The sequence below is a fragment of the Mus caroli genome, chromosome 9, assembly GCF_900094665.2.
Source record: "Mus caroli chromosome 9, CAROLI_EIJ_v1.1, whole genome shotgun sequence".
Classification (NCBI taxonomy): Eukaryota; Metazoa; Chordata; class Mammalia; order Rodentia; family Muridae; genus Mus; species Mus caroli.
In genome coordinates, this window is record NC_034578.1 from 71,195,896 (window position 1) to 71,213,671 (window position 17,776).

Consider the following 17,776-nt stretch of genomic DNA (forward strand, 5'->3'; position numbering starts at 1 on the left):
TGAAATCAAAGCATCAGATCAAGTTGTTAATGAGAAAATCAACTCTGAGTGTTAATGGCTCCCAAAGAGAAAATGCCGCCCACAAGAATTGCTGATTGATACTACAATGCCTTTTCATTATAGGAAGATTACAAGTGTGGGAGAAAATAAAGACGATATTAAAATTCTGATTTCACCACCATAAATATTGACTGTTTGCCTACTGTAGCTGGGAATGTTTCAATTGTTGAGAAGTTTGCAGGAGCAGGATGGTTAACACGCACATGCCCTTTACCTAGATGCGCCATTACTGAAATTTTATTTCATGGATTCTCCCATACACATACACTATGCACATCCCATGTTTTTCCTTTGATCTATTCTACAGCATATTCTTAACATTTTGATATGCCTACTCCAGTTCTGAAACTTTATAAAATGGTTTTTATACTTTAAAAAACAAAACAAAAAAATAACCCCAAAGCTTAACTGTACACCCAGATCATTTTCACATGTACTTAGCTATTCTTATGAGAAATTTTTTTCTTCAAACAACTGTAATTAAGGTTTCCAGCAGATGGTTGAGAATATAATTGTGAGCTTACTACTTGGTTTAACTAAACTTTTGACAGTTAACCACATCTGAGATCTAAGTAACTGTTTTATTTCAGGGGTGTCATTCAAAATGAGGTTTTAACCTGTAGACTCAGTCATCAGTTAATTACCCAAGAAGGTGTGTCATGAAGAGGAAAAGCTTTCCTTCCGTTAGTGACATACCAAGCATGAAAGCATGCGGCTGTGGGCGGAATCGTGATTTGATTAATTAGGCAGCAGAGCTCTTGGAAGCCCACAGCCGTGATGTTCCTTGAAGGTTTTGCGGCAAAACCTTGGTTAAAAATCTGTTAGCCAAAACTGAGAACCCTGAGTACCGCTAGGGCAGAAACACACACACACAAACACACACACAATCAAACAACCCAACAACAACAACAACAACCACCACCACCACCTTTAAAATTACAGCATGCATCAGGGAACATTTCTAAAGTCCTTCATGAGCAGTGGGAAGCCTTGTCACCAAGCAGTACTGTGGTTCCCTCAGAAAGGCATTTTTGCTCTTCTGAAGAGCCTGCTGTTTGCTCCCTTTTGGCTTCACAGTGAAGTTTTACCAACACAGAAACCAAATGTCACTCAGAAATTTCTACTCTAACAAGCAAATCTGAGAGCTATATAAAGCATTGTTTTAACATTGGAAAGCTGGAGCTGGGGAGATGGCTCAGCAGTCAAGAGCACTGGCTGCTCTTCTCGAGGACCTGGGTTCAATTCCCTGCATACACATGGTGGCTCACAACCATCTGTAACTCCACAGGCAGGGTACACACATGGTACACAGCTATATATGCAGGTGAACATATATACACATAAAATAAATGAATTTTTTAAAATGGAAAGCTATCTAGTTTTTTCTCTCCAGGTATGAACACAAAGGCAGATGGTTCATGTTCCAATGATCCTTCTTTAGATATCCATTTTTTTCTGCCTCTCCCATCATATTTTAAGTGTAAGAAATACCTAGAGGCTAGTGAACTATAAATAGAATAATCTAATTTTAAGACTTTGATCACAGTAAACCTAGAAAAGAGTGTTCTGCAGTAGTAACACGGCGCTGGTCAGGGTCAGTGTTCGGAGTCCCACCATGAAATTCCATCTGTTATTACAGCATCATTGAGAGTTCTCATTGGCTCCTTCTGTGAACCTATCCGATGATGGGTTTGTGTGTCTTTTGAAACAGACCCTCATACTCTGCAAGTCTCAGCTGACATGAAAGAAGGCTGTAGATCCAAGGTGGGCATGTGTGTGCAAACTAAAATAAAGATGGTGGAGGTTACTAGGAGGCATTTCAACTTTATCATTTACAAGCGTACACAACGCCTCATGACTTCAGCTGCCACCAGGAGGCCATTTTGAAACTGACATTTGGAGAGATTAGTTCCAAGGTTTGAAACTTGGGTGGTTTAATCTTATAATAGGTCTGATTATGAATTCTTAGAACCAATAGCTGGTTAATAGTTCTGGAAAAGGATACCAAGAACTACATGTATGAATATATATATGTGTATGTACATACACACATATGTATATATGCATGTTAACTGGTGCTATTTTCACTGTAATAGGCATGTTTGGTGCATAGTATCATCATGAGCACACAGGATTTTGATTCAGATTCTTACACTCAAGGCCCATTGCTGTCTCCATGGTCCATTACCATGGTTAATCCAAGCCCTTTTTCTAGCTTTCTTCACATGTGAGTTAAAGACCATGACAGCACAAACTCATAGCATTGGAGGTTTTTTACTGATGAGATTTTTTTTTTTAACTAAACATGCACCCAGAACTTACTGGTAAGGCTTTTATGAAGGAATGTGTGCAGTACACACACACACACACACACACACACACACACACACAAGGTTAGATACTTGTAGCAACTCACTCTCTAGAGCTTAGCCCGTGATCTCATTTTGCATATTTAATATAGGCTTTGTTTTCTTTTACCTTTAAATCACAGATTATTTTGTTTAATTTACTTGACATTTTTGAAGCGGTGCCAAATAGTTTAAAAAGGTTTGGTTCAGTCCGGCAGTCTTCCTTCTGTCTTCCCAGGGATCAGGACATTAATGATGACCTATGCCGGGCTCATGGTTTGTTTTGCAGAGCCTGCATTTCGTCATGGGCTACATGAATGAACGGAAAGAGCCATTTTACAAGGTGCTTTTCTCAGGTGAAGTCTCGGGGAGAATAACATTGTGGCATATCCCAGATGTCCCCATATCTAAGTTTGACGGTTCCCCTAGAGGTAAGACAGTTGTGTTTCCCCTCCCCCATCTCTTTTGTGTTTCATTAGACAAGCTGGCTTTGAACTCAAACTCATAGAGATCTGTCTGCTTCTTCCTCCCAAATACCGAGATTAAAAGTGTGCCCCTCTATGCCCAGCTTGCCACTTTCCATTTCTTTTCATTTATTTTTAATTATGTGTATGTGTTTGTTGTGAACATGCACACATTAGTGCAGGTTCCCACAGAAGCCATTGGTGTCTGAGCCTCCCTGGAGCTCAGGTTACAGGGAGTTGAGAGTTACTAAATGTGGGTCCTGGGGACTGAACTTGGGTCCTCTAGGAGAGCAATGCATGCTCTTAGCTGCTGAGCCATCAGTTTAGTCCCAACAGTTTTGGTTTCTAATCTTGTTTTCTGAGAAGTAACTTGTACAGACACCAATACCGAAACAGATATAATTAAAGTTTGTAGATCTAATGCACAAATATAACCAACATAATTCAAATGAACTTTAGTTTAACATCTTAAGATATCTCTATATCTCGATCTATCTATCTATCTATCTATCTATCTATCTATCTATCTATCTATCTATCTATCTATCTTTCTATCTATGTTCTGAATGGGACTGAACTTTCACACTGGGCTCATACTTTTAAAGAAATGACATCTTTACATAGTTTTCATATCGATTGTGAATAAATAAACCAATTTTTCCCTGTACACATGTTCCTTTCAGAAATACCAATAACTACCACCTGGACTCTTCAGGATAACTTCGATAAGCATCAAATGGTGTCACAGAGCATCACAGACCATTTCTCTGGGTCCAGAGATGAGGTGGGAATGACAGCTACCATCACCTCATCAGAGTACATTCCAAATCTTGATAAGCTCATCTGTGGCTGTGAGGATGGGACCATTTTCATCACTAAGGCCTTGAATGCTGCCAAAGCTGGACTTCTAGAAGGGGATTCTTTACTGAAAGGTGACTGAATTTTTCTTCTCCCTATTCACCTAATCTATCTGATCTTCTATGAACTATACAAACATGATTCAGAGGCCTCAGACCTTTGCTGGCATTTGCAGGTAAATTTCTGCATGATTTAATACCAAATTAAGCATGTACGTGGGATTTGTGAAGACTCAATCAGAGAGTTGTATTGTTCCACCAGAAGTCTCGCTCCCTACTTTAATTTCAGCGTTAGCTTTTACCAAAGGCCACTGTGCATAGTCGTTTCTGTACTTCCTGAAACTGTATGTGTGTCTATGTATGTGTCTATGTGGATGTGTGAGCACACACACACACACACACACACACCCCAGCACACTGTGTGCAATGTTTAATTACATTAGTGAAATCAGTGCCATGCTAACTTATTATTTTTATAAGATAGTTTTGGTGCTCACTCATTATTCATAATATGTAAATTCATATGTCATTTTAAATAACAGATAATAATCAAAATTTAAGTTGAAAACCTTTCTGTTTACAGTGCTTAGGTTTTCCAGCCTTTAGCTACTATGGAAGATTTGGAATTGATTATCCTGGAATGACTACATCAATATTAGTTTGTGATTTTGATTTTGGAAATTAAGCTATCTAAATGCTCTTATAAAGGACTTATCTCAGTATATACAAGAATATCCAATAATAATCTGTGAAATCACAAGTGTTCTCCTAAATATTGACTACCTTTTACATTTTTAAACATTTAAATCTTTACTAATGAGGAATTCAATGGCATCTTCCTGTATTTATTTGTATTGCCTTATTAATGAAGTCTGTGTTCTTATTCATCTCTGCATTGTGACAAGTGTCATACAATGAGTTGTCATAAGGGGAGGGAAGATAGAAGGGTATGGAGATTTTAGAATATATAGTTAAAATTGTATGCTTTTGGGTCTTGTTTTGTTTTTTCTTTTGTGGGGGGTTGGAGGGTGGGTGGGTGTTCTACTTAGGGCCTCATACATGCTAGATAAGCATTTCACTCTGAAATCTTACAAATAAGCTTCTATTTTCTCCCCCTACAGTGCTGGGGATCAAACCTAGGGCTTTATACATCCTAAATTTCCATGTTTTGTTTTGTTTTCCTTTTTCATAATCATCTTTTTCAATTCTAGCATCCTCTTCCAGTCCCTGTTCTGATTTTTCAGCACACTTTACCTACTCACTGATTCTGTGATTGACAGCTGAGCAGTAACCGGCAAGGATGCTGGAAGAGATAATAAGTAGGTAAACAGCTGCCATGAAAAGTCAGAGAAAATGGTGACTGTAGACATTTTAATCTGGACCAACTTATCCTAATATCAAGAAAATAAACAGAAATTTACACTTGACAGACAGCTTCTGAGCTGACATTCATTTTTGCTTGCTGAGGCCAGAAAAGGAAACAAAGCACAATAAACGAACTTGGAGATTCCTTTTCAGTTTGAATAAAAAGACTGGCAAATGGTCTTCTCTAATGGGGAGAATGTAGATAGCTGTGGAGGGAGCAGCAGGGGCCAGAGGCATGAGAAGCAGGTTACCAGTAGGATCAGTTCTACTTCAGATAGTGTCTGAAAGGCCATGTGCCCAGGTATTCACATGGCCAAGTGTGAACATTTTTCTCAGGTGCCAGGCATGTGCTGAGAATATATTCATTTCACTCAACAGTCTGTCCCAAGCAAGGGTAGTGGCTATTTCCTGTATCTTACAGAGGTACTTAGAATGTGTGAGTCAGAAGAAAGGAGCAAAAGGATCGATGTGTCCATGTCTGTGGCAGCACATGTAGAAAGAGATTGATTTACAGGTAAAGGGGACGATTCCTCAAGAAGCTAAGATTAAACACTGTGGCCATCTTTTGACACAAGGAGTTGAATGACCTATTCCAGCCTGGGATACTTTACCTGTAAACAATGAAAAAGAGGTAGAACTTGATCATTTCAAACATCTTTTGTAGCAAAACGTCCTGTGACATTTGTTTTTCTTTTCTGTTAAATTTAACTTGGCTGTCTACGTGAAGAGGGAGCGTGTGACTGGTCCCCTCATGTTGTAGAATGTCAACAGCCATCAGCAAACAGAAGACTTGAACAACTGAGCTTTCTGCCTCACTTAAAGCTTTGTCCAGCTTCTGATGAGAACGTTTGCTTTGTGAGATGATTTTACTTAGGCTGCTCGATAATCTTCTCGGCCAGCTGTGTCTATGTTAAAAATGCATGACCTGAAAAATAACTGTGCTGTTTGGTGTCTGACCACTTTCCAGATTCCCCGTGCCACACCCTTCTCAGAGGCCATCACCAGAGTGTGACTTCATTACTTTACCCTCACAGTCTTGCTTCAAAGTTAGACCAAAGTTGGATGGTGTCTGGGGACCGAGGCTCCTATGTGATCCTCTGGGATATTTTTACCGAGGAAATTCTGCACACGTTCTTTTTGGAAGCTGGTCCAGTAACAAGACTATTGATGTCACCAGAGACCTTGAAGGTAAGTGAACAGGAAGAGTGGAGACCAGCACGTGATATAAACAAGCAAACGGCAACAAAGCCTGTGTTCCCAGAAGTAATCAAACCAAAGACAAAGAACAAATATTCACGCGGTCGGCCCATAGTTAGCCAGCTACTTCTGCCAAGTTTGCCCTTAACTTTGCAATGTGAATTTTAGTTTTACTATAATGGGTCACACAAATGATGTTTTTAAAGTAAATTATTTGGCCACTTATAGCTTTATAAAAATTCTGTTAGTTACCCACAGAGTCATAGTTGTTTTTTTTTCATCCCTAGTTCTGTCTTAATTTTTAGTATGGAATTTTAAAGTAAATTCAAAGATTATGCAAAAACAAGTCAAAGAATTAGGAATATATAAATACAGATGTAACTTTTATTTCCTTAGTGAGTACTGAGTGAGCATTTGGTAAATGTTAGATTTATGAACGCCATCTACCTTGTTAGGAGAAATGACATTGTGATAGCTCCTATCTTCTCGTGATATGTTAACTTAAGTCCAGTTCACAAAGAGTTAAATGTTAAAATGTGAGCCAGATAGTAGAGGGAAAAGTATGTGTCAAGGTTCTTGCTAAGTTACATTGGCTTATAAAATCATCTCCACAGAGGTAAACTTGGAGAAACTGATTCTGTATTTTGGTGATAAGACATTAAACATGTTTCTCGGTCACAAAGGGTTAAACGCTGATATGCTGCTCTGGAAACTTCCATGTGGACAGCTGGAATATTGTCAAATATATTTTATTCCAAGGCTCTCTCCTACTCTTATAGGTTATTCTATATCCCCCCCCCCAACACACATACTCCATCTCTTTTTCTATTAGTTATTTCATCTTCAAGAGTTTAGGATTCAGTGTTGGATTGAGCTGGTGTGGGTCATATAATGTAGGCTCACTCATGGTCATATGATTTGCATTCTTATGACTGTGTATGTATAGTATGTGGTGTGTGTGTGTGTGTGTGTGTCTGTGCTGGGTTTGTGTATATGGTGTGGTATGTGTGTGTTTGTGTATGTGGTGCATGTGTGTGTTGTATATGTGTAAACGTGTGCCTGTGTGTGCATATGTTTGCATGTCTGGGTATGTTTGTTTGTGCATGTGTGTGTTTTTCTCCATAACCTGGAGCCAGATATTCTAGAAGCTGTGGAATATACTGTGCTTTACAAGATAGAGTGTCTGGAGAGCCATGACACCTGACCCATTCTGAAGTCTAGGCTCCATCTGTATCACAACTACTATTTTGTGATTATTTTTTCTCCTTAGGATTTCTTTAGTCTCCTTAGAATTGGGAAAAAAAACCGTGCTGTCCAAAGCCCCACAGAGTGATTAACCATCAGTTCCCCTTGAGCTGTCATTCTAGTTGGCTCAGAAGTCCTGTATATGGTGCTAAAGATTGAGTTTGGGGCTATGTGCATGCTGGAAAGGTGTCCTTTATTACTCTACCCTGGGTCACTTATTAAAATTGTTTATTTTTTTTTCATTTTATTTATTAGTTGCCTAGGTTGGTTGGGTGGTAAAGCTGACCACTGATGACCTTAGCAACCATCTTTAGGAGTGCCATTCTATGAACCTCCTTATGTCCTTGCGTATTTGAGGGAACACCTTCAGCAGGAACATCTAATGCTGCCCTGTTTTAGATTGTGTCTACACTAAGTTTCCTGTTTGGATTAGAATCTGGAGTTCTGGGAACTGCACCAAATCACATTTTGAGGCTTTAAGTGGAAAATCTCAGCTCTCAATACCCTTGGGCCTAAGTTTGTGTCCACAAATAGCTTCTTTTTGTGGTGACAAATGAGTTCTGGGGTTTATTGTGTTTTGTGCTGTTTCCGACATCAGCACTGCCTGCTGAATTTGCTGAGTAATGGAACCTTTCTCTATCTTACAAGAGGATCTGGCTGCTCCCTTTCCCCTTCACTTCAGCCTGACCTTTCTGTTGGGTTGGTGAGCTTAAACTCTGCTCTGTGTCTACAGTTGATCCATAATTGTCCCACGACGTTCTGTGCAATGCAGAAATGCACTCCTGTAACTAGCCCGGGCAGAACTGTGCAGGGAGTGTTAACTCCCTCATCAAGGTAGCATGGGACTTCTCACTTAAGTAAGCCTATTGTGTCTCTACAGCGAAGTGATGGTCAGATCCTCTGCTGTGTGTGTGGTGACCATTCCGTGACTCTCCTTCACCTGGAAGGGAGACGGTGCCTCTTGCGTGCTCGGAAGCACCTTTTCCCTGTGAGGATGATCAGATGGCATCCAGTCGAGAACTTTCTCATTGTTGGTTGTACAGATGACTCTGTCTACATCTGGGAAATTGAAACAGGTAAGCAGAAAGGTGAACACCGTTTTTACTTTGTCTGTGGTGTGCACGCTTTTGTCTAGAAGGAAAGTTCTACAACTCACTCAGCAATGACCTCAGTTGTATTACCTTTTGGTTTGGGCTACATTTATAGCTTCAGTGGAAGTATAGGAAATAAAACACAGTGGCCTAAGTCAGATCCTGACCAGCTGATGATTAGCTGACAGGGCAGCGCTCAGGAATGAGCCGGATATTTCTGGAAGCTATAAATAAAAACATAAGTTATCTACTTTAATTATTAACAAGAGAGAAATTTAGTGTCCTACTGGTCTCAAATTATCATTAAATTCTGCCTTCTTCAGCATAGTCACCAACTCAGCAACATTTTGAGCTAATTGATGATCAGTAATAATGGAATATAATTAATTATAAAAACTCCAACAAAACTTGAGTCAGGGAAACTGAAGACTAAGCAGTTCAACTGAACTTTTTTGATTCTGCACCATAGAGCTTGTGGGTTTGGAACGCTGAAGGGGTTTTCTTTTTTCCTTTCAAGTTTGATTAGAGGTCTGAAGACAGAATAATACATTTCAGAAAGGTCTGGGAACATACCAAATAAGGGAGGTGTAATTACTGACTATGTGTTAGAGGGGGGTCTCTTGGTATCAGTGGGATAGGAAATCAAGGAAAAGGGCCCGGAAAGAATCTACTGTACTGCTATTATTGATCAAACCGTGGTGGTTTGTGTTGGGTGTTGTTTACAAACTGGGTAGTTCCTAATGTAGTTCGGACTTATACTTTGCCAAAGTAATTGCAGTTTTCTCTCTATGTATATGCTTGTGCATATTGTGTGCTTAGTGCTGGAGGAGGCCAGAGGAGGGCATTATATTCCCAGGGGTTGAAGGTATAGTTGTAAGCTACCACATGGATGCTGGAAATTGTAATCAGGCCCTCTGCAAGAGCAGCCAATGCTCTGAACTACTGAGCCATCTTTTCAACTCAAATTTGGAAAATTTTAAAAATCTGTGTGTAATCTATGGATCTGAGAGATAGTTAAATATGGTGGGTAGAAGAGACTCTAAAGCATTGACTGCCTCCAGGATCTGTTAGGGAAGAACTTTATGGCCATGGGCAAATGACATGGCTTGCCTGCAAGTCAGTTCACTTGTCTGTGGAGTAGATATAACCATACGGGATTATATCAGATAATATCTCTTATATTGGAAAAACATCAGTAAGTCATTAGTAATATTAACTAAGCCATCATCATCATCACCACAGACTATAGCACATTTGAACTCCCCTTGTCAAGCCCTTGCCTGTAAAACACAAGTACTTACTTGTATAAAGTTTTTACATTTCAGTGTGGATACTTGGTGACCAAACCTAATTTTCATAGATAATAAAGTTGAGAACAAATGATATTGTCACTTACAAAGGTTCATGGTTCTACTACATATGCTGAAACAAACACTTCTACCTCACTATCATAACATACATGCTATAAATTCTCTCTAGCTTCTTACTGTGATACACGGTCGCATGTCAATAAACAGATGCCTGTATTATATTCCAATCATAGTTCTAGCAGGAAGATGAATTCAACTCATACTTATCAAATGAGGAGAAATTCACAAAGGGAATATTTTCAAATGTGTGAGATGGGTGAGGGAGCAGGCTGGGAATGAGGGAGTGAGAGATGAGTTCCCCTATCACGTGGGTGTGGCACCATCAGGGATCTCTTCTCTCTTCTCTCTTCTCTCTTCTCTCTTCTCTCTTCTCTCTTCTCTCTTCTTCTCTCTTCTCTCTTCTCTTCTCTTCTCTCTCCCCTCTCTCTCTCTCTCTCTCTCTCTCTCTCTCTCTCTCTCTCTCTCTCTCTCTTCCTGCCCTGATAACTGAAGTAGAAAAAAAAATGGAATTCAACTGAAAACCAGGAAGTCCAGAGGATGCTCTAACCAGACATGCAAGGTGCAAGGAGAAAGAGCACTGAAGTCATCCCCTTACAATCACCTTCCTTATTTAATCCCACTAGACGTCAGAGGTAAAGATCTGGTTCTCAGCATCAGTCTCACTGAGCATGGGACAGGATGGATACAGGAGGTAGGAACAGTTGGTCTGTGCTGTCTGATGGACAATGATCAGTGTGTGGCCGTCACTGACGGAACATATTAGAACTCATGTGTCTCCTAGAATTGGCTATGAACACTGTTTCTATAGAAGCATTGTTGTGTCAAATTACAGCATATAATCAATATCAAATATATCAAATAATTTCCTGCCAAATGAACCTGTGGAGTGTTTGTTCTGAATGAGGTTATTTACCTGTGTTGGTATTGCTAAAAATACAACTCAATCTAAGTAGTGTTACTTATATCTTTATCTGAGTTTTCATATGGGTGACATGTTTCTCACTTTTTCCAAGTTCAATTCTAATGACCATCAGGACCTCTGACTTCCTTTAAACTAAGTTTACTTCATTTCGTTTAGCCTTGTGCCTGGTATCAGTTTTCTGGAGTGTTGTCTTTAATTCCTTATTCCTTGTTTTGGGGGTGGGGTTAAGGGTTTCCTTTGTTTTTGCATATATATATATATATTTATATATTTAGTTTTATGAATATGAGTATTTTGCCTTCATATACATCAGTGTACTACCACATGTCTGTGGATGTCAGAGCCTATGGAACTAGTCTTATACAAGGTTTTGAGCTGCCATGGAGTGCTGAGAATCAAACCCAGGTCCTCTGGAAGAGCAGGCAGGGCTCCTAACATCTGAGCCATCTCTTCAGCCCCATTTGCTTAACATTTAAAGGGCATCTTTTTCTTCCCAAGCTGACAATCAGGCTGGGCTAAGGTGGTACCATCTTCTTTATCATACTTATAATTTCTTCTTCTTCTACTAAAATGAGAAAAAAAAATCTGGAGTCAGAAAGATTTTCTTTTTTTTCATGTGTATTTTCATGATGTTAGGAAGCAGAAAATCCTGGCTAAGACCAAAACCGTTTAAGAGGAGCCTAAGAAATAGAATAATCCTGCTCACGGATGCGCCTAGCCCATAGCTAAATGAGCTAGCGAATTGTGGATGAGTAGTAAGTAATGTTGCTGGGCCTCAGTGGCTGGGGGCCTGAGTTCTCAGCTTCAATCTCTCTTACCTCGCTGCTGCCCGGCTGTAAGCGGCCCTGAGTTTTCTGTTCCACATATCCCACAGGGTCCTGAAGCTGGTGGTGCCTTCTCAGAGGGAGGACAATGCCTTTTCTACTCTCGGAGTTTTTCTGGGCCTTTGTCCCCTTGCCTGTGGCTGTGCAATTCACTCAACGGGGTTTGAAACACATGGCTGGATGTGTTCTTTGTTCCCGTATTCAGCCTCCTCTACACACAAAGAAGGAATCAATCGACAGAAGTGAGTCAGACATTTCCCAGCACCCGCACACCTCCAAAGCCCAGAGTAGGGGGAAATAGCGAGTATCAGTGGGATAGGAAATCAAGGAAAAGGGCCCGGAAAGAAAAGACATATTCTAGAGCTACACTGCCGTGCCGCTTTCATGCGGAAACTGTGTGCTGTCTTTCTTTCTGGGACAGGTGGCATGGTTGGATGCATGTCTGGGTGATGCTCTTGGGTCAAAGGTGGGCATGCTCACCTCATGGATGACCAACACAAGGGATTGTTGGTTAGCACGGAAGGCTCTTGTCCTGGCTGAGGGCAGAGCTAAAGCATCGAGTGCTGAGAGCTTCCAGTTTTACTTATTGATCTGCTGGATGTCCCGTGATGTTTAGGCCTGATTAGGAAGGGGAAAAATTGGAGATGTCATTTTGATTAATATTTGTGCTCCCACAGCGTGTTTGGCACTGAGGACTCTGGGCCTCGCTGCTGCATGGCTGACACAATAGGCGTAATGCATTTCCCATTCTTCCCCTGCATGCGCACCAGAAATAATTTTTTGCTCTGAGCTAATTATTCCTTTTAGACGTTAAGTTTGGTGTGTTTCTGGGGGCTTCCGTGTTTACAGTAACAGCTTTGCAGGGCAGAAACCTATACATTGAATTTCTTATGTGCTGCTAATGTAATGGTTATTTTTATTCCTCAATGTTTTCTGCTCAGCTCGTGGTACTGTTAGAACATAGTCTATATTGGGCTACTTAATTATTTGTGTGTGTGGGGGGGCATAAAATCCCATTTGCTGAAAGATAAAATATTTCTTGATGGGATGGTTCAGTAGTCCTTAGCACAGGGCTGAACTGTAAATATTTAGCTTGGGGGCCTCATGATTTCTCCTGTGATTTCTGAACCTGCCCTCCAGAGGAGCTGTATAGAATATTTAAAGCACAGACAAGGCTGTGTTTTAATAAAACTGTATTCACAGAATCAGGCAGCTGTGGATAGTATACCTGTGAGCCAAATGGTTGTTCTTAACAGATACTGTTAGGTATCTGTTTCATAAGCATGAGGGTTCGGGTTCTGTTTCCAGAGCCCATGTAAGAAGTATAGAGGGCAGTATATGTCTGGAGAGGTAGAGAGAGGAAGATCCCAGGGGCTTATTGGTCAGCCAGCCAAAACAAATGAGTGCATTCCAAGTTCAGTGAGACTCTGTCTCAATGATACAATGAATAGACATTAAGATGGCTCAGTGGGAAACAGACAAACAGACACACAAACAAGCTAGCAGCCAAGCTGATGCCTTGATTTCAATCATATGACCTATATGGTAGAAGAAAGATCAAAGTACAAGTTGTCCTCTATAGTCCAGGTACATGCCTTGGCATGTGTGCCTCCCAAAACTGTGGAGAACAATCATGGAAGAAACCCCAAGTCAGCTCCAGATAGCCACGCCACACACATCAGTACATGTACATATGTATACATATGCGTGAACAAATACATCATTCATGCACATAAAAAATATTGTCTTCATAGCAGCTCATTCTTAGTTCAATCGACCTTGCTGACCATGGTGGCTTGGGAGTGCTGTACTCATTTCACTAGTGAAGAGACAGACTTGAGACAGCCTCTGTGGCTAAGGCAGCTGCCAGGGTGTCACCCCTGCATGGGGACACAGGTCTGGTCCTGAATTCTGATGTGTCCCTCACTGTATATCACAAGGACCACTTCTTGCAGATGGAAGCCAGTGTCCTGCAACCATCCAGCAGGGGCTAGATAAGAAAAGCTTGGAGAAGAGAGGGGGCAGCTGCCAAAGACTGCTCAGTGCTCTTTGGAAAGGAAGGTCTCTGGCTGTCTCTCAGAACGTGGCTTTTAATTTACAAGTAGTCCTAACAGCTCTGGCCATCTGATTCGTTGCATGACAGATTAGAAACAGCAAAGCATAAGCAGGAGGTGGCTGGTGACAGGCACACCTGACAGCAGAAGGCACAGCTGACAGGAGACCAGCATGTATCAAGGCTCGAGCAGGCTTCTGAGCTCAGGAGAGGTAGCTGGGGAAAACAATGCTGAAATCACTTACTACGGATATTAAACTTCCTGTCCCATAAGGACTTATTAGAACTATCTGGAAGACTTTTTGATGGTCAATGATGTTTTCTAATTAGGGGATTTATTTTCATGGTTTCAATGAAAATAGCAAGAATTATTATTATTAATAATAAAAATTAGTAGTAGTAGTAGTAGTAGAAAATTAAGAAATATTTGGGGCTGGGAGATTGCTCAGTGGTTAAAGAACTTAACAGTGGTTAAAGAGCCACAAGCAAGACTTTGAATCCCCAGATACCAGGTTCAGTGAGCACTGTCAACTGTCCTGTTATTTGAGCCAGAGACAGAAGATCTCACCCTGCAAACTGCCCCAACCCCCACCACCAGCGAGATGGCTAGGAAGACTCTCCTTATGGGTGAATTCTGGATTTGATTGACAGACTCTGTCTGAAAGAATAAAGTGGAAGAATGAGAGAGGAATGTCCTGGACATCAATCTCGCTGCACACACAGGCATCCTCACAGGAAAGCCCCCACCACACACAAATACATTAGAAAAAGAAAGAATTTATGAGAGATGAGTTGTGCCAGCTAAAGGCTAATAGACCATATTTTCCAAATGTACTCAACATTTTGTTTTGTACTTATGTAGAACAAAAGGTCTGAGGAATACATGGGACCCACAGCTTCCCAGGTCAATGGTCATATTACCCCAGTAGTATAGTATCTGTGGTTAAAGTCAAGCTTTACCTTCGGAGTTTCCTGAGTGTGAGTTTTAGCCCCTCGTGGTGCACAGTGACTGCTATTGGTATACACATGAAATAAAAGTGTTGAGATGACCCCCACGACCAACTGTACCACTCTGAGAATAATTTGCTTGGTTTCTTACCAAGGTCACTATTGTCTAGAGCGGTAAAGTCACAGCTTGCGAAACGCCTTGTCAGGAGAGCTATTGTTTCACGGTCACCGCACACGTGGTAGAGGTGAGCTCTGCCTGTGCAGCATCCTGCCGGTGCCAGTGGCCCCGATGTGTCATTTTCCCAGAGCTGCTTGATTCTGTTGTGGCAGATTGCAGATGGAACCCCCTTGAGATGATTGCTTTTCGAAAAGGAAAATAGGATGCCTTTAAGTGTAGGGCAAGGTTCTCCCATGTCACCTTGTGTGTGGCTGTTTTCCTTCATCATGATAATTACTGGTGTTATTATCCAATGTCTGTTTTTCCTGTGCAGCCTGGTTTTGAATCTTCACTTTCACCTTCTTGGCCCTAGTGAACCCAACAATGCTGCAATTTGGAGTTGTGTGTGTGATCATGTGTGTATGGGTAGGTATGCAGCTGTGAACATGAGCTTTGAGATATAGCAACTGAATATTTTTCCAACTAAGTTTAATCTCTTGAGGAGGAGGCAGTACCCAAAGACTTTAAGAGTATTAGTGTGGAGAATCAAATTACCCAAGTTTAAGTTTTGTTCTACTACTTCCTGTGTATGTGTGTGTGTATGTGTGTGTATGAATATGTGAGTGTGAATGTGTGGATGTATTTGTTTGTGTGTCTCTGAGTGTGTATTTACACATATACATTTTAATTGAGTGATTACTTAACTCTGTCTTTTGGCTCTCCAGGCATCTTAATACATTGGGCACATTACTGAGGTCTATGCAAGACATCTTTAGAACATTTTGTGTGCTCAGAAACAATTGTGAAAATCAATACGATGCCATTCTAATTATAAAAACAAACGCTGCCTACTTATAAAATTACTTTCATCAGTTAAGTCTTCCTTCCCCCCTCCCCCCCCCCCCCTAATTGCATCCTCTCGGCAGTTGCTACCTTCCTGGATTTTGCTTTGTAAAGAAAGTTTCACGCTGTAATCACTCTCATCAGTTCCTGTGGGCATGCTGCACTCAGGGAGAGAGTGCTGGCTGGGTGTGTTGTCACAGACCCACAGTGAATGCATAGGGATGGGGTTGGCCTCACACTGCAGAATTCAGGTGGCTGTTATCCAGTTCCCTCTCGGGGAGGCATCTTCTACACATGTGTTACAGAGACACTCAGAACCCTAGCAGGGCTCTCAGCTGCAGTGTGGAGTGGAAAGCAACTCAGGGGAGCCATCTGCCCTCCCCAGGTCTCCTCCTGTCAGTTGCCTACCTCTTCCCAGCAGCCAGCTGCCACAGAAATCTAGACTCAGTGGACTGTAATGACTGGTGCTTGCGGGGAGAAAGGCAGCTTCTCTGATTTGGCCACAAGATAAAAGACACTGGACTTAACTTCATTAGTCTGGGCGCATCAATAATATCCAACATCCACCATTCGCCTGGGCTGAGATTAGATGGGGAAGGTCTTTCATGTCTCTGGAATGAACCAAGTGAAAATTAGTCCAGAGGTCAAGTCCTTGCCTTGGTGAGCAGAAGATTGGACTGAGGGGTTGTTGCTGGGTTTGACATTCCATGTCGAAAATAATATTGGTTATTAATCTCTGCCTTGTCGGTAAGATCTGGGTATAGATTGGCCCACCCCTTGCCCCCATTTCTTGTGCAAACCCAATTCCGATATGCCCGTCCATGCTTAGAAGACCTTAGACCTGCTTCAGCAACTGGCAGTGTGAAGTCCCAGGTGCACTAACAGATGTAAGATGCTAACATCAAGGTTGAGAAGATGGCTTGTAAGGTACTTGCTGGGCAAATGTGGCAGAGTTCAAGAGCAGAGGTTTAACTACAGAAATTCAGGTGATGGATGGAAATAAAAGGGAGTTGGGGGCACAGATAGACAAGTGGGTTCCTGAAATGTCAGCTTCCTGTTCCCAAAGAGCATAAGAAAGAAGACAATGGGAGAATTGGCAGGAAGGCACAGGAGTGGTTATATAAACAGGACCTGTAGAGGGAGGGGGAGAACCTAGTGGCTGTATAAAATACCCAAGTCAGCTTCCAAGCAAGGACTCCCACCCAGCCTTGGGCTTCTCCCCTCCAGGGGGGCGGTAAAGCTGTTGCTTTCTATTCTTTTCTTCTAAACTTGGTCTTCTGCTTTCCCCAGTGTTCAACTGTTTGTCTTTGCCCTGGAAAGAACTCAGGGATCCCCTAGGCAGCTAACAGCACCCTGTTACAGTAAGATGAGCGGTATGTAATACTCTGGTCAAATAACAAGAAACAAGTCAGGGGTTTGATCCAGCTCAGAGCCCATCAGAGATGCCTGACTATACAGCGAGCTATGGAGGTCGGAAGCATTAAACACTTCCTTCCCCTGTTTATATCAATGACGTTTAGTGATAAACGTGAATCATTCGGGGAAAGAAATGTATACTACCAGTGAAACATGGAATTAAATAGTATCAGGGATAATGAACGTGTTTAAAAGCAAAATGACGCAGGGCCAGGTAGATTAGTGTCTTAATCATCCTTTGTGTGAACTATTGATGGATTTGCCAACTGATGACCTCACCAGTCAAGGTCTTTCATCAGCCCGTTTTTCTGTATCTGCATCCATTTATCACATTGTTTAAACTAAGCATCAATATTCTAGCCCCCCTTAGCATGCCAGCTTTGTCATAGGATCATATAATTACCCTGTGACTCACCTTTTCTTTCTTTCTTTTAGTTCTTTTTTTTGAAATTTTTTATTAGATATTTTCTTTATTTACATTTCAAATGGTATCCCCTTTCCTGGTTTCCCCTCCCCAAACCCCCTATCCCATGCTCCCTCCCCCTGCTTCTATGACAGTGTTCCCCCACCCATCCACTCCTGATTCCCCATCCTGGCATTCCCCTACACTGGGGCA

At 41.4% G+C, this 17,776-nt stretch overlaps 1 protein-coding gene across 4 annotated transcripts in view; it reads left to right on the forward strand.

Annotated features, from left to right (window-relative positions):
• Positions 1-17,776, forward strand: part of Wdr72 (WD repeat domain 72) — a 169,653-nt gene that overhangs the window by 34,602 nt on the left and 117,275 nt on the right. For all 4 annotated transcript variants that reach the window (XM_021173138.1, XM_029482131.1, XM_029482129.1 and 1 more), the window contains exons 10-13: positions 2,698-2,839; positions 3,556-3,804; positions 6,062-6,282; positions 8,417-8,612. In XM_021173138.1, coding sequence (XP_021028797.1) covers positions 2,698-2,839; positions 3,556-3,804; positions 6,062-6,282; positions 8,417-8,612 — 808 coding nt within the window. The remainder of the gene's footprint in view (positions 1-2,697; positions 2,840-3,555; positions 3,805-6,061; positions 6,283-8,416; positions 8,613-17,776) is intronic.